The 21,683-nt window shown below is 46.8% G+C and overlaps 1 protein-coding gene across 2 annotated transcripts in view; it reads right to left on the bottom strand.

Moving 5' to 3' along the window:
- Positions 1-17,245: 17,245 nt before the first annotated feature.
- VAV2 (vav guanine nucleotide exchange factor 2) overlaps positions 17,246-21,683 on the bottom strand; it is a 180,508-nt gene continuing 176,070 nt past the window's right edge. For both annotated transcript variants that reach the window (XM_058302648.2, XM_058302650.2), the window contains one exon: positions 17,246-19,337. In XM_058302648.2, the coding sequence (XP_058158631.1) occupies positions 19,290-19,337 (48 nt within the window). In that variant the 3' untranslated portion in view covers positions 17,246-19,289. The remainder of the gene's footprint in view (positions 19,338-21,683) is intronic.

Raw genomic sequence — 21,683 nt, 5'->3', positions numbered from 1 at the left:
TGCAGGAAATAATGGCTGAAAACTTCCCAAATCTACTGAAAGAGACAGATGTACATATCCAAGAAGCACAGCGCACCCCAATCATCATAAACCCCAACAGGCCCACCCCAAGACATATACTTGTCAAATTATCCAACGCTCAATACAAAGAGAAAATTCTAAAAGCATCAAGAGAAAAGAAATCCATCACATACAAGGGAAGCTCCATAAGATTAAGTGCTGATTTCTCATCTGAAACCATGGAGGCAAGAAGGCAGTGGTATGATATAGTCAAGGTACTAAAGGAAAAAAATTTCCAACCAATAATACTCTATCCAGCTAAACTAGGATTCAAAAATGATGGAGATGGGAAAACGGACTTTGGCCCAGTGGTTAGGGCGTCCATCTACCACATGGGAGGTCCGCGGTTCAAGCCCCGGGCCTCCTTGACCCATGTGAAGCTGGCCCATGCGCAGTGCTGATGCACGCAAGGAGTGCCATGCTACACAGGGGTGTCCCCCGCGTAGGGGAGCCCCACGCACAAGGAGTGTGCCCCGTAAGTAGAGCCACCCAGCGCGAAGGAGGGAGCAGCCTGCCGAGGAATGGCGCCGCCCACACTTCCCGTGCCGCTGATTACAACAGAAGCGGACAAAGAAACAAGACGCAGCAAAAAGACACAGAAAACAGACAACTAGGGGAGGGGAGGGGAATTAAATAAATAAAAATAAATCTTTAAAAAAAATGATGGAGAGTTCAAAATATTCACAGATAAACAGAAACTGAAAGAGTATGCCAACAAGAAACCTCCCCTTCAAGAAAGTCTAAAGGGAGTTCTGCAGGAAGAAAGGAAAAAACAGGACAGGCAGAGTAGGAGGAGAGTGTAAGAGCAACAAAAAAGACAAAAAGAGAAGGGGGGAAAAAAAAGCAAACAAAATATGACAAACACAAGTCCAATCAAAATATGGCTAACACAAATAATTCCTTGAAAGTAATAACACTGAATGTCAACGGATTAAATTCACGTATCAAAAGATTCAGACTGGGACATTGGATAAGGAAATATGACCCATCTATATGCTGTCTACAAGAGACACATCTTAGACCCAGGGATTCATGGAGGTTGAAAGTGAATGGCTGGAAAACAATCATACAAGCAAACAATAACCAAAAAAAGGCAGGAGTAGCTGTATTAATATCAGGCAAAATAAACTTTAAATGCGAAACAATTGTGAGAGACAAAGAAGGATACTACATTTTAGTGAAAGGGATAATCTGTCAAGAAGATCGAACAATCATAAATATTTATGCTCCTAACAAGGGCGCCTCTAAATATGTGAGGCAAATGCTAGAAAAACTAAGTAAAAGAATAGATGCATCTACAATTATAGTGGGGGATTTTAATACACCACTATCAACTCTGGACAGAACATCTCAAAAGAGAATCACTAAAGAAACAAAACATTTGAACAGTATATTAGAGGAGCTGGATCTAATAGACATATATAGATCATTACACCCAAACACAGCAGGATATATTTTTCTCAAGCGCACATGGATCATTCTCCAAGATAGACCATAGGCTAGGCCACTAAGAAAGGCTTAATGAATTCAGAAAGATTGAAATCATACAAAATAATATCTCTGACCACAGTGGAGTGAAGCTGGAAATTTGCAAGGGTCAGAGGCCCAGATTTCACACCATGATTTGGAAATTAAACAGCACACTCTTAGAAAAACAGTGGGTCAAAGAGGAAATCTCAAAAGAAATCAATGACTACCTTGAAACAAATGATAATGATAACACAACATACCAAAATTTATGGGATGCAACAAAAGCAGTACTGAGAGGGAAATTTATAGCCATAAATTCATATATCAAAAAAGAAGAAAGAGTAAAAGTTGAAGAACTAACTGCACATTTGGAGGAATTAGAAAAACAACAACAAAGTAATCCAACAGGAAGAAGAAGGAAGGAAATAACAAAGATAAGAGCAGAACTAAATGAAATAGAAAATAAGAAAGCACTTGAAAAGATAAACAAGACCAAGAGCTGGTTTTTTGAGAAGATCAACAAAATTGACAAACCTTTAGTGAGACTAACAAAGAAAAAAAGAGAGAAGATGCAAATACACAAAATAAGAAATGAGAGAGGAGATATCACCACTGACCCCACAGAAATAAAGACTATCATAAGAGGATACTTTGAAAAACTATATTCCAACAAAAATGACAATTCAGAGGAAATGGACAAATTCCTAGAAACACATAAGCAGCCCATATTGATGAAAGAAGAAATTGATGATCTCAACAAACCAATCACAAGTAAAGAGATAGAATCAGTCATTAAAAACCTCCCAACTAAGAAGAGCCCAGGGCCAGACGGCTTCACAGTTGAATTCTACAAAACATTCCGGAAAGAACTAACACCAATCCTGCTGAAACTCTTCCAAAAAATCGAAACAGAAGGAACATTGCCTAACTCATTCTATGATGCCAACATTACCCTAGTACCAAAGCCAAAGACACCACAAGAAAGGAAAATTACAGACCAATTTCTCTAATGAACCTAGACGCAAAAATACTTAACAAAATACTTGCTAATCGTATTCAACAACACATTAAACGAATTATACACCATGACCAAGTGGGATTCATTCCAGGTATGCAAGGATGGTTCAACATAAGAAAATCAATCAACATAATACACCATATAAACAGATTGAGAGAAAAAAACCACATGATTATATCTATAGATGCAGAAAAGGCATTTGACAAAATACAGCACCCCTTCCTGATAAAAACACTCCAAAAGATCGGAATACAAGGAAACTTTTTGAACATGATAAAGAGTATATATGAAAAACCTATAGTCAACATTGTTTACAATGGAGAAATCCTAAAATCCTTCCCTCTAAAGTCAGGAACAAGACAAGGATGCCCATTGTCTCCCCTTCTATTTAACATTGTCTTAGAAGTACTTGCTCGAGCACTGAGGCAAGAACCAGATATAAAAGGCATTCAAATTGGAAGGGAAGAAGTCAAAATTTCATTATTTGCAGATGACATGATCCTATACATAGAAAACCCTGAGAGATCTACAACAAAGCTTCTAGAACTCATAAGTGAGTTTAGTAAGATCAATGCGTGAAAATCAGTAGCATTTCTGTACACCAATAATGAGCAAGATCAGGAGGAAATCAAGAAACAAATACCATTTACAATAGTAAATAAAAAATCAAATATTTAGGAATAAATTTAACTAAAGATGTAAAAAACTTATACACTGAGAACTATACAAGACTGTTCAAGGAAATCAAAGAAGACCTAAATAAATGGAAGAATATTCCTTGTTCATGGATAGGAAGACTAAATATTATTAAGATGTCTATCCTACCAAAACTGATCTACACATTCAATGCAATCCCAATAAAAATCAACACAGCCTTCTTTAAGGAACTAGAAAAACTAACTATGAAATTTATTTGGAAAGGAAAGAGGCCCTGAATAGCCAAAGACATATTGAAAAAGAAAAATGAAATTGGAAGAATCACACTACCTGACTTCAAAACATACTACAAAGCTACAGTAGTGAAAACAGCATAGTATTGGCATAAGGACAGACACACAGACCAATGGAATCGAATTGAAAGTTCTGATATAGAACCTCATATATATAGCCATATAATATTCGATAAAGCCACCAAACCCTCTCAACTGGGAGAGAATGGCCTATTCAACAAATGGTGTCTGGAGAACTGGATATCCATATGTAGAAGAATGAAAGAGGATTACCATCTCACACCTTATACAAAGATCAACTCAAGATGGATCAAAGACCTAAATATAAGAACCAAGACCATAAAGACCTTGGAAAGCAGTGTAGGGAAACATCTAGAGGACCTTGTAATAGGAAATGGCTTCATGAATGTCACACCAAAAGCACGAGCAGCAAAAGAACAAATAGATAAATGGGACTTCCTCAAAATTAAAGCCTTCTGCACCTCAAAGGAGTTTGTCAAGAAAGTAAAAAGGGGACCCACACAATGGGAGAAAATATTTGGCAACCATATATCTGATAAGAGACTTATAACTTGCATATATAAAGAACTCATATATCTTGAAAATAAAAAGATAAACAACCCATTTAAAAAATGGGAAAAAGATTTAAACAGACACTTCTCCAAAGAAGAAATACAAATGGCTAAAAAGGACATGAAAAAATGCTCCAAATCTCTAGCTATCAGGGAAATGCAAATCAAAACTACAATGAGATACCATCTTACTCCCATAAGATTGGCAGGTATGAAAAAAACAGAAGAATACAAATGCTGGAGAGGATGTGAAGAAAGGGGAACACTCATCCACTGCTGGTGGGAATGCAGAAGGATCCAACCATTCTGGAGGACAGTTTGGCGGTTTCTGAAAAAACTAACCATAGATTTGCCATATGACCCAGCAATACCACTGCTGGGTATATACCCAGCAGAACTGAAAACAAGGACACAAATCGATATATGCACACCAATGTTCATAGCAGCACTGTTCATTATCGCCAAAAGTTGGAATCAACCCAAATGCCCATCAACAGATGAGTGGATCAATAAAATGTGGTATATACATACAATGGAATACTACTCGGCTGTAAGAACAAATACACTACAAACACATGTGATAACATGGATAAATCTTGAGAACCTTATGTTGAGTAAAGCAACCCAGGCATTGAAGGACAAATACTACATGACCTCAATGATATGAAATAAGCAAGCTGCCTCAGAGAGCTAGAGTCTGGAAGATAGGCTTACAGGAAATCGGGGGGTGGAGGAAGGATGTGAGCCGACGTCTGCAGGGGTGGAATCTATGATGAGCTGGCGGTAAGTATGAACACAAAGAAGAGAAAAAATGGGGGCAAGGGGTTGCCTTTGGGTGGGGCTTGGCGGGTTTGAGGGGGGCTGGGGATGGGCGGATGGGTAATATTGACCAAAAAATTGGGGGAGGGAGGGGCAACATACGAACATAGGAGAGTGTCAGGTGTTGGTTGAGAGTAAAATGCTGAGAAAACCGTATCAAAATATAGTTAGGAGGGATGTCAGCCTTCATGTTACTCAAATATCACCAGTCTCGAAGCCAAACTTAGCATGTAAATGCAATGCCTTCCCCCCAGCGTGGGACATGACACCTGGGGATTAGCCTCCCTGGCACTGAGGGACCACTATCAACTACCAACTGATGACGCAACTGGAAAATGACCTCATACGGAAGGTTCAACGCGGATCAGTGGAATATCCCTGTCTGCATAAAATAACATGACTTTAAAATGCTGTTTGACCTAATGTAAGGGGGAAATGGAAAGGAGAAATGAGTTTATATGGCTACGAGTCTCTAAAAAAGAGTCTGGAGGCTGTCAGAAGGATTGCCCTTATGCACAACTGAGCAGAGTCAGAGAGACAGATAAAGCAGATACAACCCCCAGATATCGGTTCCTTCGAGGGCTAAAGAGACCCATGGGAGTTATGGTCATGGCCGATGGGGTTAACTACCAGGTCAGATGGCCCCTCTTTGGAACTGGTGTTTATGTGTGACGAATCTGGACTCAGATGGGATCTCTCTTCATAAGACTTTCATGCTAATGTGCTGGAGGTGCAGTTAGTGTCGGGGTTTAAGATATATTTAGGGGATTTGAATCTCTGGACTGACAATGTGATAGCCAGGTCCTGAGCCTCAACAGACTCCAGCACCTACACTCTGACTTACTGGGCTCACCACACTCAGCTAAGATGCAGTTGAAGAAGGACAACCATCACACCATGGAGCCTAGAGTGATTACAACTGAAAGTGGGAGGATTGCATCCAGCATCCAGGTGGAATCTGAGCCTCCTCTTGACATAGAGGTGCAATGGACACAACCAATCCAATGTCCACATAGAAAAGGTGGCATTGGATTGAGAAAAGTGGACATGATGGCTGATGGGTATGGAGAAAGACAGGAAGAGATGAGAGGTGGAGGCGTCTTTGGGACATGGAGCTGCCCTGGATGGTGCTTCAGGGGCAATCACCGGACATTGTAAATCCTCACAGGGCCCACTGGATGGAATGGGGGAGAGTGTGGGCCATGGTGTGAACCGTTGACCATGGGGTGCGGGGGTGCCCAAAGATATACTTGCCAAATGCAATGACTGTGTCATGATGATGGGAGGGAGTGTTGCTGAGGGGGAGGAGAGGTGGGGTGGGGGAGGTAGGGTTCAATGGGACCTCATATATATATTTTTTTAATGTAATATTATTACAAAGTAAATAAAATTTAAAAAATTAAAAAAAAAAACTATGTACAGCAGGGGAATCATAGAGAGGTTGAGAGGTGAGGAATTTTCCTGTTTTTTATTATTACTGAAATAATAGAAATACTCCAATAATGATTGAAGTGATGAATGCACAACTATGTGATCATACCAAATTCCACTGTTTTTTTACTTTGTGTGAATTGTAAGCTTTATTAATATGTATAAATAAAATTGATTTGTTAAAAAAGAAAAAAATATATAATTAGGAGGGTTACCTGTTTAGGATGCTCAGAGGGGATGGTCTGACACGGGACGGACTCCTGGGGAATGTCTGAATGCTCATTTTGCCGGGGTGGGTTGTACCATTGGGTAGAGACCCAAGTAGCGAGAGTGGGGGTAAACCCACATCCTGGGGAGGACTAATGCCATCAAAAAAGAGGGAACTGTTTCTCAAGAGAAAGGGTGGCTCCCAGGGCATTAGGGCAGTTGAGCAAGTCAGGCCCTGAACACTGTTGCAAGTATCTCTGGACGTGGCTCCTCGGGAAATGGAGATTGGCTATCGCTGTGGGCCCCAAGGGGAGGGGAAAATGGATGTTGAATTGATGGAACCAAGGTAAATGTGGGGGCAAGAGAGGAATTTCGTGAGAGTACACAAGGATGAATATAAAACATGTAATATTACACCAAAAACATATAGGGGACGACAGACTAATAATGTAAACCATAATGTAAAACATAGGATAACTAAAAATTTAGAAAACTGTATATCCTAAAGTATGGACCACAATGTAAGCACAGATGTCACCTTGTTTGAAAGCTATTGTCTCAGAGTCTGTACATCAGTTTAAGTAAATATGATATGAATAAGTTATAAGATTATTGCTGTGGAAGGGAAAAGGTTTTATGGTGGATGCGTGGGAGTACTGTATATTGTATATATGAATTACTGTGATCTAAGGCTCTTGTGAAAAGAAGCTCAATAATTAGGAAAAAAGAAAAGAAAAAGATGGGATGTAGAATTTTTCCAAATCAATACGTATTCTAGATCTAACCTTTAAACTCATTGCTATATTCCATTTTACTAGTAAGGGAACCTGACATTATATTGGGCTTCACTTTTCAGCAAGTTTTGGATCGCAGAGTGGTTCAACAATGGCAGCGGAGGAATACTGGTATGGGATGTTATTGACAGGCAATATATGGTTGACAGGGAGTTATACAGGGCATATGTCCAGGGTGCATGGTAATGTTTGGATACACTCATAGTGGCAACAATTAAAAACAATAGCTGGGAGGGGTACTGGGTTCCTGGCCGGGGGTGCTCTGTCATGGTCCCTAGGGGAGCAGCGGCAGTCCCCCAGGTGCAACGGTAAGGACCAGGAAGGGATGAGGGTCCAACAGTGAGCCCCTGATACTAATGACTATGCTTGTGAGCCTATATGCCTGAAATAAGAACAAGGCCTAGAGCAGCACTGTGCCTAGGAGTTTCCTCCTGATGCCTCCGTGTTACTCAAATGTGGCCAGTCTCGAAGCCAAACTCAGCGTGTAAATGCAATGCATTCCCCCCAGCGTGGGACATGACACCCAGGGATGAGCCTCTCTGGCACCGAGGGATCACTACCAAGTACCAGCTGATGATGCAACTAGAAAATGACCTTGAATTAAAGGTTCAACGCGGATCAGCAGAATATCCTTGTCTACATATAATAACAGGAGTTTAAAATGCTGTTTGACCTAATGTAAGGGGGAAATGGAAAGGAGAAATGAGTTTATATGGCTATGAGTCTCTAAAAAAGAGTCTGAAGGTTGTCAGAAGGATTGCCCTTATGCACACCTGAGCAGAGTCTCAGAGACAGATAAAGTAGATACAACCCCAGGTATTGGTTCTTTTGAGGGCTAAAGAGACCCATGGGTTCTATGGTCATGGCAGATGGGGTTCACTGCCATGTCAGTTGGCCCTTCTTTGGAGCTGGTGTTTCTGCGTGATGGAAATGGACTCAGATGGGATCTCTTTTCACAAGACTTTCATGCTACTTTACTGGAATTGTAGTTGGTGCTGGGGTTTAAGATATATCTAGGGGATTTGAATCTCTGGACTGACAATATGATAGCCAGGCCCTGAGCTTCAACAGACTTCAACCCCTACACTCTGATTTATTGGACTTACCCCACTCAGCTAACATGGAGTTGAAGAATGTCAACCACCACACCATGGAGCCTAGAGTGCCTACAACTGAAAGCAGGAGGATTGCATCCAGTATCCATGTGGAATCTAAGCCTCCTCTTGACATAGATGTGCAATGGACACAACCAAACCAAGGTCCACAGAGAAAATGTGGCATTGGTGTGGGAAAAGTGGCCATGGTGGCTGCTGGGTGCGGGGAATGGGAGGAAGAGATGAGATGTGGAGGCGTTTTCAGGACTTGGAGTTGTCCTGGGTGGTGCTTCATGGACAATTAAGGGACATTGTAGATCTCCCCAGGGCCCACTGGATGGAACGTGGGAGAGTATGGGCTATGATGTGGACCATTGATCATGAGGTGCAGCGATGCCCAGAGATGTACTTACCAAATGCAATGGATGTGTCATGATGATGGGAGAGAGTGTTGCTGTGGGGGGAGTGGTGGGGTGGGGGCGGTGGGGTTGAATGGGACCTCATATTTTTTGAATGTAATATTTTAAAAAAATGAATAATAAAAAATAAAATAAAAATAAAACAGCTTTGAGAAAAATTGCAAAAAAAAAAAAAAAAAAAAGAATTTTTGCACTTAGTAAGGGAAAATGGTCCATAATTTTTTTGTCTTGTGATGACATTATCAGGCTTTAGTATCAGAGTTATCCTGGCCTCATAGAATGAATTAATGTGTGCTCACTCCTCCAGAATTCTTTGGAGTTTGAGAAGGATTGGTATTAATTCTTCTTTAAATGTTTGATAGAAGCCACCAGTGAAGTCATCTGGTCCTAGATTTTTCTCTGGAGGGAGTTTTTTTTTGTTTTTGCGTTTTGACTTTTACAATGGGGATTTATTAATGTAAAGGCTTACAGTTCTAAGACTGAAAACATCCGAACCAAGGCTTCCTTGGGAGGTGTGCTCCTCCCTGGAGCCGGCTGCTGGCGATGCTGGCGTCCGCTCTCACGGGGCAGGCACATGGTGTCATCAACTCATCTCTGCCTCCTCTCCCCGGCTTCCTTCATCTCAGCTCCCGCCCTCCTCTGGCTTTCCCTCTTGCTCCCATGTCTTTCTCTCTTTCAGCTTCTGGGGATTTTTCTGTCTCTCTCAGAAGGTTTTTGATTATTGATTCAGTATCTCTGCATTATAGGTTTGTTGATATTTCCTATTTCTTCTCCAGTCAATTTGAGTAACTAATGTATTTATAGTAATTTTTTCATTTCTTTCCAGATTACCTAGTGTGTTGATGCACAATAGTTCATAAACCTTTTTATTTCTGTAAAGTCAGTAGTTATATCACCATTTTCTTTATTATTTGCATCTTTTCTTTTTTTCTAGGTGTTGGTTTGAGATTATTTTATGAAATCCAAAAAGAGAAAGATTATGTGTGTAAACTAATCTGTTCCTCTGAGTGTGACACCCTGTGATGATTGCATTAAACTCAGCTGAGGGCCCTTTGATTGGATTCCTTGATAAGATCAGTTTGGGGCTTTTGATTGGACTGTCAACGAGGGCGTGGCTCAGGTCGAGTCTCCACCTCTCACTGTCTCTGATAAAAGTGGAGACACACAGAGGAAAAGGGAGCTGCCATGTTTGGTCGTGCCCTGGGAGAGACAAGACTTGAGGCTAGCTGAAGCACGAAGCCCCAAGTGGCTGGGCCCATGGAGCAGGTCAGGAGGAGACCAGCCCTTCTATATGCCTGAGAGCTCACAGCTCAACTCAGGAAGAGAGCAGAGCAGCTGCGACTGACATAGGAGGCTCAGAAAGTCACAAGCCCTATGCCTGGCTGCCCTGAGCCAAGGTCAAACCTTGGCAGAGGCAGGCGACCATCTTGCTTCAACGTGTGGCAGCCACTTTGGTGAGAAAGCACCTCTGATGATGCCTTAATTTAGCTATTTTACAGCTTCAGAATTATAAGGTTTACCCCAAATAAATCCCCTTTATAAAAACCAACCCATTTCTGGTACTTCACCTCAGTAGCCCTTTTGCAAACTAAGTCAGACTAGCTAAAGCTTTGTCAATTTTATAGATTTTTTCCGAAGAACCAAGTTTTTTTTTTTTATTCTGTCAGTTCTTTTTCTATTCTCCATTTCACTTTTCTCCAATCTAATCCTAATTATTTTCTTTCCTTCTGCTAATGTTGGATTTACTTTGCATTTGTTTTCTAGTCCTTGAGAAGCAAAGTTAGGTTACTGTGATCTATTTTTTAATATAGGCATTCATTGCCATAAAGTTCCCTCTGATTACTGCTTTTCCTGCATCTCCTAAGTTTTGGTATGTTATACCTGAGCTTTCATTTGCCTCTAAGTATTTTCTGGTTTTCCTTGTAATTTCTTCTTTAACCCATTGGTTGTTTAAGAGTGCTGATATCCACATTTATAAATTTCCTAGTTTCCCTTCTGTTATTTATTTCTAGCTACATTCCATTGTGGTCAGAGATCAGTATTATGAAATTTATTAAGCTTCCCTATCCTAGACAGTGATCCATATGCATTTGAAAAGAATGTGTATTTTGCCATTGTTGGGTAAAGTGTGTATGTATGTCTATTTGATCCAGTTGGTTTAGTGTTGTTCAGGTCCTCTATTTCCTTATTGAGCTTCTGCTTATAATCTATCTAGTGTTGAAAGTCATGTACTGAAATCTCCCATTGTTATTGTAGAACGGTCTATTTCTGTCAATGTTTGCTTCATATATTTTGCACTCTGCTAAGTGCATATGTTTACATTTGTTAGATATCATCGAATTGATGCTTTTATCAATATATGATATCCTTCTTTGACTCTTGTAAGAGACTTTTTTTTTTTGAGGAGATGCTGGGGATTGAACCCAGGACCTCGTACGTGTGAAGCAGGTGCTCAACCACCGAGCTGCATCCTCTCCCCAAAGAAAGTTTGTTTGTTTTCAGAAGGAACTAGGGATAGAACCTAGGACCTTATACATGGAAAGCTGTTGCTCAACCACTTAAGCTACATTGGCTCCCCAAGAGCTTTTTATTGAAAGTCTATTTTTTTCTGATATTAATATAGTCACTTCTGCTCTGACTACTATTTTCATGAAATATTTTTTCCTCCTTTCATGTCCTAACTATTGTATCTATCGATCTAAGATAAGTTTCTGGTAAGAGCACAGGGTTGGCTCACCTTTTTAATCCATTCTGCCAACCTCTGCCTTTTGACTGGAGAGTTTAATCAAGTTACATTCAAATAAATTACTGATAAGTTTCACTTCCACAATTTTGCTAATTGTTTTTTTCTAAGTCGTATACCATTTGTTTTTTTTCCCCTGCCTCTCCTTTCCTCCATTACAGCCTTCCTTTTTGTTCAGATTATCTTTTATGGGTCCTTTTGAATCATTTATTCTTTCTTTTGTGTAGATTTTTTTGGATATTTTGTTTATGGTTACCATGAAGATTACATTTAGCTTTTAGACCTGTAAGGCAGGTGTAGCGGTAATGAGTTCCTTCAGTTTTTGTTTATTGAACTGTCTTAATTTCTCCCTCATTTGTGAAGGACAGCTTTGCCAAGTATATTATTATTATTGTTTTCCTTTAAGCACTTTAAATGTCCTCCCACTGCCTTCTGGCCTCCATGGTTTCTGTTGAGGAATCAGCTGTTCATCTTATTAAGCATCCATCGTATATGACATGTCACTTCTCTCTTGCTGTTTTTGAGATTCTCTCTTTATCCTTGACATTTGACAGTTTGATTATCATGTATCCCAGTGGAGATCTGTTTGGGCTCATTCTGCTTGGTGTTCATTCATCATCTTGGATTTGTATATTTGTGTCTTTCATCAGAGTTGGAAAGTTTTCAGCCATTACTTGTTCAAATATTTTTTCTGGCCTGTATTAATCAACCAAAGGGGTGCTGATGCAAAATACCAGAAATCGATTGGCTTTTAGAAAGGGTATTTATTGGGGGTAGAAGCTTACAGTTATCAGGCCATAAAGTGTAAGTTACTTCCCTCACCAAAATCTGTTGCTACACGTTGGAGCAAGATGGCTGCCGATGTCTGCGAGGGTTCAGGCTTCCTCTCTCTCTTAAGGCTCTGTGGCCTAGCTTCTTCCAAAATCAGCTGTAGGCTGGGATAAGTCTCATCTCTTTCCCAGGGCTGTTCCTCTCTGGGCTCAGCTGCTCTGTTCTTTCTATGAGGCCAGGTGTAGACTACCAGACTAATGGCTCATCTCTCTTCCCGGGGCCTCTGCCATGTCTAATGGAGCCTACTTCCTTGTGTATCTGCTTCTCTGTGTGTTTACATCCTGGGGCTCCAAGGTCAAAATTCCAACTTTCTCCCTGCCATGTAATTTTTTTGTGTGAGTTCCCACTCCCCAAGGGGGCAGGGACTCAATGTCCTACTGATGTGGCCCAATCAATGCCTTAATCGTTATTTAATCAAGTAAAAGTGAAACTTCTGTATCTAACCCATTATAATGCCCAGAGGAACAAACAAGTTCACAAACATCATCCAATACCCACTTTTGGGATTCATAAACAATATACCAAACTGCAACATCACCCTTTATCTCTTTCTTCTTCCTCTGTGACTCCTATGGGGCACATGTTGTTTCCACAAGTTTCTGACTGTTCACTTTTTAATTCTTTTTGTCTTTCTGCTCCTCAGCCTAGGGGATTTCTATTGTCTCATCTTCATGTTTGCTGATCTTTCTGCCTCTTCCAAGCTGCTGCTGAACCACTCTCCTGGATTGTTCATTTCAGTTATTGTACTTTTGAGTTCCAGGATTTCCATTTCTTCTTCTTTACAATGATTGAAAACCCTCATTTTGTTCATATATTGTTCTGATTTCCTGTAGTCCTTTAGTTCATGTTTTCCTTTATTTCACTGATCCAATTCAAGAAAGTTGTTCTAAGATCTGATTACTTAATTAATAATTACAGAGACTGACCTCCCTCTGCAATATTTTCCATCACATTCTTTTTCCTGTGACTGAATCATACTTTCCTGTCTCCTTGCATGTTTTATAATTTTTTTTTTTTTGGAGGGAAGTGGACATTTTGAATATGATGTTTGGTCACTCTGGAAAACTAGTTCTTCCACTCTTCAGTCCACCAGACCAAGGACAAGAGAGGGAAAAAAAAAAAAAGGAAAGAAAAAGAGAGGGTGGAAAAAAACTAACCATCTGACAAAACACACAAGAAAGACAGTGCATTGCCTCTCCAAGTCTGGTTAGATGCCGGTGGAACCCCAGAAGCTGCTGCTGCCAAGGCTGAAACTTACGTCAACTAAACAAAACAGAGAAAGAAAAAGCCAACCCACCCCAAACAAACAAAAGAGATGCGCTGGCTCCTTATGTCCCAGTAGATGCCAGTGTAAGGCCAGAAGGTGCTGCTGCCAAGAGCTTGGAAACGGAGGCTAATGTTTGCACTGCCCCGAGGGCTCTGCCAGACTAAACAATGCAAGAAAGGGAAAGCAGCAGCAAAACCAACGAAAGAGGTGCAGGCTCCTTATGTCCTGGCAGATGCTGGTGCGAGACCAGCTCAGGGTTGAAACAAGCATCTCCCAGACCAGGAAACGCCCACACACAGAAGGAAAAGAAAACAAACAGCCAAAGAAGGTGCTCTTGGTTATGTCCTGGCGGGTGCTGGAGGCAGGCCAGAGGCCACTGCTGCCCGGCGGTCCAAAACTGAGGCCAGCCACCACGCTGGTCCCTTGGGGCTCCCCCGACTGACCTGGGCCCTCGCCCCCGGCTCTTGTTTTATTATTTTTTTTTAAGATTTATTTATTTCTCTCCCCTACCCGGCTGTCTGTTCTGTGTCCATTTGCTGTGTGTTCTTTTTGTCTGCTTCTGTTGTTGTCAGCGGCATGGGAGTCTGTGTTTTTTTGTGTGTGTCAGCTTGTTGTGCCAGCTCTTCGTGTGGGTGGCACCGTTTCTGGGCAGGCTGCAGTTTCTTTCACGCAGCTCTCCTTATGGGGCACACTCCTTGCACGTAGGGCTCCCCTACGCAGGGGACACCCCTGCATGGCACAGCACTCCTTGCACACATCAGCACTGTACATGGGCCAGCTCCACACGGGTCAAGGAGGCCCGGGGTTTGAACCGCAGACCTCCCATGTGGTAGACGGACGCCCTAACCACTGGGCCAAGTCCGCTTCCCTGTTTTTATTGTTTTTAACCTCCGCTTCTGGAGGAGGCTTCTCTGCCTGCCTGACCCCAGCCAGCTGCTCCCAGAACCATCGCCATCCCTGCAGCCGCTGCCGGGGGCGGAGGCACGGGGCCGGCCACCGCTCCCATTTTCACTTAGGGAGCCGAGCCCTCGGCAGCTCCCCGCTCCCTCCTGCAGTTCCTCCAAGTGGCTGCTCTGGTTCCAGGGTTACCACCTCGTTAATTCCAATCCCATTTTCCAGCTACTTCATTTTTCTCGAGGAGGGAGCTGCGGTAGGTTGAATCATGGACCGAGAGAAACAGTTTCCTAAGCTTTACCCATTCTTTGCATGGGAGCCCACCACACAGAGGGCCTTTTGAAGATGCTACTTTTAGCTAGGGTGTGGCCAGCTGACGCAGTGGCTTGCTGGACGCCACCAGGGAGGGGAAGCTGGAAGTAGTGGGTCCTGGGGAAAAAAGCAGGGGGCACTCACTGCCACGCGCATTTCCGTGTGACAGAGGAGCCACAGACCCAAGGATGGCCAGCGGCTGGCCCCAAAACTCCCCAGCCTTCGGGGAGAAAGCACTGCCTCATGACACCTTGACTTTGAACTTCTCCTAGCCTTAAAACCATGAGCCAATAAACCCGTTATGTCCACCCACTGCATGGTCTTCGTTTAGTGGCTGGGAACGAGGCAGCAGTGAGGTAAGACTCCTACTTCGTGCCGCGCTCTCAGTGTGCACATCTTTGGAGGACATTGTCCAGCCCACTGCTTCTTGACCCTGCGTTAGGATGTAAAATGTGTCCCTGAGGTTCTGGGCATAACTCGACCCAATCTTGACTTTCAAGGGGTCTGAAAAACGTAGTTGAAAGGAAAAAGCACGGCTGGAGTCACTGGGCATCGTCTCCGGGCAGGCGCTGTCCCCGGCACAGGGCAGAGGCTGCCTCCTGGCATGTCCAGACAAGCAGCTGCAGGGACATGCCTAACAGAGGCTGGGAATCCGGGTGTCTGGCCACTGACCTCTGACCTGGGTCACAGTGTCTGGGTTTGCAGGTTTGTCCTCCAGACCTTTGTGGCACCAGCAGTGGCCCCAGAGAGGAGTCTCTCATCCTGGTTTTGTCACCTCCTGGGGGCCTTTGGGCTGCTTGTTCCTGTCTGCCTCAGTTTCCCCATCTGTAAAATGGGACATTGGTGGTGCCCACGGCATCTGGCGCTCGGAGGAACAAGTGGGTAAAGGGCATTTGCCCCAAGCCTGGTAGGTGGGACCGTACGCAGCAGCTGTTTTCCTCTCAGGACACGGGAACTTGAACCCGACGGGCTCGAGAGCTCCTTGCTCCGCCCCCAGATCTGTACGTGTACCCCGCAGCACGGCCAGGCCCTGCGCTCCCCGGCGCCTGCCCGGGGGCACTGTCCAGGGGCTGGCCTTCTCCGTCCCGTGCGCAGGGAGAGGTCCGTGGGCAGCTTCTGGGCGGCCAAGGCTGGCTGGAGGGGGTGCCGGGGCAGGAGCGCCGTATGGCCCCCGTGAAGGGGGGCCCTTCTGGGGACTCAGTCTCGGGTCCCTGCTACGTGGCGGCCACCTGAGCAGACTACAGAGTCTCCCCTGGATGTCAGGGGGGCTGGAAGCTCAGCGAGGGGCACAGGGCCTGAGCCAGAAGCTCCGGGCAGAGGGGGCGTTTCTCCCAGGCCTTCCCAGCCCACCGATCCCCTGGCCGCCGGCCAGCCTACGGGGGTCCAAGGGCGATCCCAAAACCCGTCCAGGAGGCGGGCTCTCGAGTCAGGCCTTAGCCCCTCCCTCAGCAGCTGTGTGAGCTTGGACAGGTCACGTGACATCTTGTGGCCTCAGTTTCCCTCTATGGAAAATGGGCTGCTCCCGTCTCTCACCTGGGGAGATCTCTGAAGCCCTGGACACCGCGGCTGCCAAGGCCAGCCCCGCCCACCCGGTCAGAACCAAGGGCAGGATGCCCCGTGTGCCTCCGCGCGCAGGGCCTCTGGACACCTGTTTCCCAGGTCCACGCTGGTGGGCACCTCCCAAGCCAGGCACCTGGTCCCGGCGGGGACATCCGGCCGACAGGCTGCCCAGGCGGGCCTCCAATGGCCGGGGTTCCCCAGCCTCTCCGGGTCGGACCCCCAGCCGGCGTGCCCACCCCCGCTCCCCCGCAGACTCGGCTTCCGGGCCTGAGTCTCTCAGGGTTGCCCAGGCCCGATGGACACGCGGCCCCAGGCTCCAGCCTGACCTCGCCTTAACTCGGGGACACCCGGGGGAGACCCTATGTCCAAAGCCCCACCTCCCGGTTCCTGGGGCATGCGAAGTGGGGGGGGCACACGGCTGAGCCCACATGGGTGCCGACCCCCTGGACCGCCAGCGCTGGCCTCCTTTTCATGCCGGAAGCCAACTCCTCTCCCGCTGTTTTGACCTTCTCTATCACGGGCCCAGACCCCGGGCCGAGGGGGAGGGGGCTAATTTCATCAACAGACAGGGAAGGAGGGGCCGCTGGGGCCGAGGATGTCGTCGGGGGAGCAGCGCTGGGACTTGGGCTCATCGGGGTGGGAAGACGGGGTGCTGCCCCGAGGGCTGCTGGGGGGGCTCTGGGGCACGGCAGGGAAGCGGGGGGCCACACACCCGCTGGAGGAGGCGCCGCGGCGAGGCCACGGTGCCCGGAGAAGATGCAGCCAGGAGAGGCCCGCCCCCCCAGCACGAAAGGCTGCTGCTCCTGAGAATAGAACTGAGATTTATTTGCAGTAGAAACTGGGGCCTGAAAAAGCCCGGCGAACGTACAGCTTGTGCTCTTGGGGGGCGGCCGCAGGCTGTGGAGACCCCGGATCCCTGCGCCGCACGCTGGGGGCGCCTGTCCCCCGCCAAGCCCCAGGCCCCAGCCCCTCAGCCACCTCCGGGGCACGCCCTTTCTCCCGCCGAACGCCCCCTGCCCGCCCCCAGCCCTCTGTCCCTCCTGGCCAGTGCTGTGCAAAACCGAAACCCAACAAGACCGTCCAAACGAAGGAAAGAAAAATAAATTCACAAAAAGCGCATCTGCAATTATTTTTTCTCGGTATCCTAAGTTATCGTGATTTGTCTCATGAGGAACTAAAATATACATCATTTTCTTGCTATTATAAAATCTTTCCTTATTATTCACAGATATATAATGGGAGATTTGGATGAAATAATTACAAACTCTTTCCCCCTTAAAAAAACAAATAAACCCACCTCCCCACCCCCCAAAAAAAGGTTTTCGACGTCAGTAAACACAGAAGGAGGCTGGTTTCCTCCCTGCTCCACCCCAGCTGAGCCGAGTTCACTCGGCAAGTGCCGGGACCCCTTGCAGGTGGGGTCAGGATGTCCTCTCTCCACTGCTCCCTCCTCGCCCACAGCCCCCCAACGAGCCCGCTCCCCCTTCTGCAGGCTCGCAGGCCTCGTCTCTCCTTTGCCAGGTCACCCCCTTTCCAAGCCCCCCTCTTCTCTGGGCCCAGGAGTGTGGGGGGGGTGGGAGCCGCCTGAAGGATGCCCCCAGCGAGGACGCCCCCAGATGGAAGCGCAGTAACCAGCACCTCCCCCGGCAGGACGGGCCTCCGCAGCCCCCAGACCTCCCCAGCCCCCTCCTCCTCGCCCGGGGTGGGGGGAAGCGGCCGCCAGGAGGGGGAGGGGCCGCCTGGGCTCAGCTCCCACCGGGGCTCGGAGGGGGGCAGTGTGGCGAGGTGTCACGCAACATCGCGGCAGGGCAACGGGGTCTGGCCGAGCCAGCCTGAGGTCAAAGGCCAGGAGACCCCGGGGTGGGGTACGGCTACCCCAAGAGCACTTATTTCGGGCTGGCTGGCGGCTCGGTGAGCAGGCGGCAGGAGCCCTTTAGGAGAGCCTGCCACGGCTACAACGGACGCCCCAGGCGAGGCTGGGGAGACCCGGCGGCCACTCGGGAACCAGAGGGGCAGCCGGGGCGGGCTTCCGGGGGGCACGGAGAGCAGCGGGGACCCGGCAGGGAAAACCCTTGATTTCATCTCTGCCCACTTCAGGGTTTGCGACGCAGGGCAGACACTTCACTCCTGGGCTTCCGGAAAGGGACTCTGAGGGCAAAGGAGGAGAGAAGTACCATCGACGGGAAAGGGGCGAGAGTTTCGTCGTTCCTGAGGCTCCTTCCCAAGGGCAGGGCTGGCCCCAGGGGTCTCCACACCCCCCTGGCCCTGCGGGAAGTGGGGGAGTCCAGGCAAAGTCCTGGGGGGTCAGGGCGGCTGCACAGAAGCCCCTGCACTGCCCTCCCCTCCGGCCCCCCAGCACGGCCGAGGCTGCGGGGGCTCGGGGCCCTTCCGCCGCTCGGGGCCCCCGGGGCGCAGGGCAAGCAGCAGGAAACAGGCAGGCCGAGCGTCCAAGGGCCCGCTGGGGGGCCGGGGGGCCACGGGCCTCCGTGCCCGGCCCTCCCTGGGCAGCGTCTGTCGTTTGCATCTAGGCCCTCGCACGCCGCATCGGCAGGCAGCGGCACGCCCTGAGCTTCCGGCCTCGGCTGTCACCGGGGGTCTGGTGCGGCCTCGGCGGCAGGCACGGAAGGGCGAGCCCAGGCTTCCTCTATGTACAAGTAGCAGACCCAGCGACGGGTCACCGAGGGCAGGCGCACGGCGACGGTCCGCGTTTGCGCTTCGGGACACCCACCCCACCCCTACGGGCTGTTAGGTCCCGGCGGGTTGGCGAGACGTTTCCCTCTGAGTCGTGGCGCCTGGAGAGACTTCGGGGGGTGGGCAACGCTTCCGGGAAATCCGCAAGATCCTGCCGTCACTGGATGCCTTCCTCCTCCACGTAGGTTGAAGGAAACCAGCCAATCTGAAGGAGAGGGGAGGGGTCTGGCTGAGTGTTGGGGGGGCGGGAGGGGTGGTGAGCAGAGATAAGGGGCCTTCAGGAGACCAGTGGAGGGAAGCGGCTGGGGCTCCATCAGTTGGGCTCCTGCCTACCACATGGGAGGCCCTGGGTTCGCGTCCCGGGGCCTCCTTGTGAGGGCAAAGCTGGCCTGTGTGCTGCGAAGAGCTGACGGCCTGTGTGCCACGAACAGCTGGTGCGGCAAGATGACGTAACAAAGGGAGACAAGCAGATCCAGAAAAAATGGGCAGCAAATGGACACAGAGAAGAGATAGCAAAGAAAGGAACAAGCCGCAAGGGGCTTAAAAAAAAAAGACCAGTGGACCCAGCTGGACTAGTGGACCCAGCTCCCGGCCTCCAGGGCGCGTGCCAGGCTGCAGTGCAGGGGGTCCCTGGGAGACCCGGGTTGTTTCTGAGACCCTGGCAGGGCTGTCCATGTCCCAGAAGTAAGGGCTACCGGAAATACACCAGTCTAGACCAGTTTAACAGGACTTGCCCACTCCGCCAGTCAGAAGGAAAGTAAATCGTCTCTGAAGGAAAATGACATCACCAAGAGCCTCTATGGTTCTTTATACGCAAGTTGAGCATCAACCAGAAAACAAAGAGAACATGCAGGTGAAAGAACCCACCCACGGGAAGCCAGTCCTCGACGCTATCGGTCAGGGGATTTAAGTAACTCTAATTTACATCTTTAAGAAAACGTATGAGAGGGTAGAAAAGTTCACGAGAGAACTGATCACCAAAATCAAAGAGGATCCTGGACCTGAAAACTATGACCAAAATTAAGAATTCCATTAAAGAAGGTAACAGATTAGGCAGAGCCGAAAATTAATAAACTAGAAAATAGGTCAACAGAAAGTAAACTAGACGGAAAACTGGAGAGGGCGAAGGGTGGGAAGCACAGCTAAATAGCATAATCGTGTATGGGCCATGTGAGTGGAGCCTTAGAAGAAGAAAAAAGAAAATGGAGCAGGGTAAGAATCTGGAAACTTCGAAAACTGATGAAGGACATCAAACTATAGGCCGAAAAACCTAAGCACGTGGGAGTCCTTTGTGCTGCTGAAACGTTTCATTAAATTTGAAGTTATGTCAAAATAAAAAGTGGCAAGCATTTTAAAATGAGAGAAAAAAGAAAGTGAAATAAACGTATTTTTGGATCAAAGAATAACAGAGAATTTATTAGGAGCAGATGCACCCTAAAAACACACTGAGGAGACAGTACTTCAGGCAGCAGGGAAATGGTCCAGGATGGGAGTGCGGTGATGCAGGAAGAAACGAAGAGCTCTGGGAAGGGTAAATGGTGGTCAGTCTAAAGGAATTTTAACTGTTTAATACAAAAACAATGTCTGGTAGGGTATTAAAATATGTAGAATTAAGATACATGACAACACTTGTACAAAAGTCGGAAAAAAATGAACGTAGTTAAAGGTTGTAAGGTCCTTGCATTGTCTGGGAAGTAGAAAAAGCACTAATTTAAGACGGTCTCTAAAATGTCAGAAGGGCAATCTATAATCTTTAAGGTAACCACTTAAATAACAGCAAGAGGCTAATAAACTGTAGCAGTTTGATGTGGTTATGAATTCCAGAAACAGAGATTGGATTATGTTTGTGATCTGATCTGTACCTGGGCACGACTGAGTTATGATTAGGGTTTGATTAGGCCACGTCATTAGGGTGTTGAGTCCCCGCCCCTTGGTGGGTGGGACTCACAGATACAAGGCAAAGGACAGAGTGGAGGGTTTCTGATGTTGGAGTTTGACGTTGAAGCCTTAAGCTGGAGCCCTGGGAAGTCAGCACACAGAGGAAAGAGAAGTAAGTTCCAGGAAGGGAGGAACCCTGAGCCCAGGAAGAAGCAAGACCCCGGAAGGGAGGAGCCCAGGAAGCCTGAGCCTCACAGACGTCGGCAGCATCTTGCTCCAACACGTGGAGATAGACTTTGGGGAGGGAAGTAACTTACGCTCTGTGACCTGGTATCTGTAAGCTCCTACCCCAAATAAATACCCTTTATAAAAACCCACCAATTTCTGGTATTTTGCATCAGCACCCCTTTGGTTGACTAATACATAAACCAATCCAGGGAAGGGTAAGTAAAATAGTAAAAAAAATATTGATTAACCCCAAAAGCAAGCAAGAAGGGTAAAGGATAAGAGGAATAGGTATGGCAAACAGAAAACAGAGGAAGGTGATGGGTTTAAACTTAGATATCCCCCAAATTACATTAAATGCAAGTGGACTAAATACGCCTATTAAAAGGCAAGGATTGTCTGGAGAGACTAGCTTTCAAAATTCCCAAATGACTGAGAGAGACCTAGC

The sequence above is a fragment of the Dasypus novemcinctus genome, chromosome 8 (genome assembly GCF_030445035.2).
Source record: "Dasypus novemcinctus isolate mDasNov1 chromosome 8, mDasNov1.1.hap2, whole genome shotgun sequence".
NCBI classification, from domain to species: domain Eukaryota; kingdom Metazoa; phylum Chordata; class Mammalia; order Cingulata; family Dasypodidae; genus Dasypus; species Dasypus novemcinctus.
Note: the sequence above shows the minus strand (reverse complement) of the source record. Positions and strands in the feature narration are given on the sequence as shown.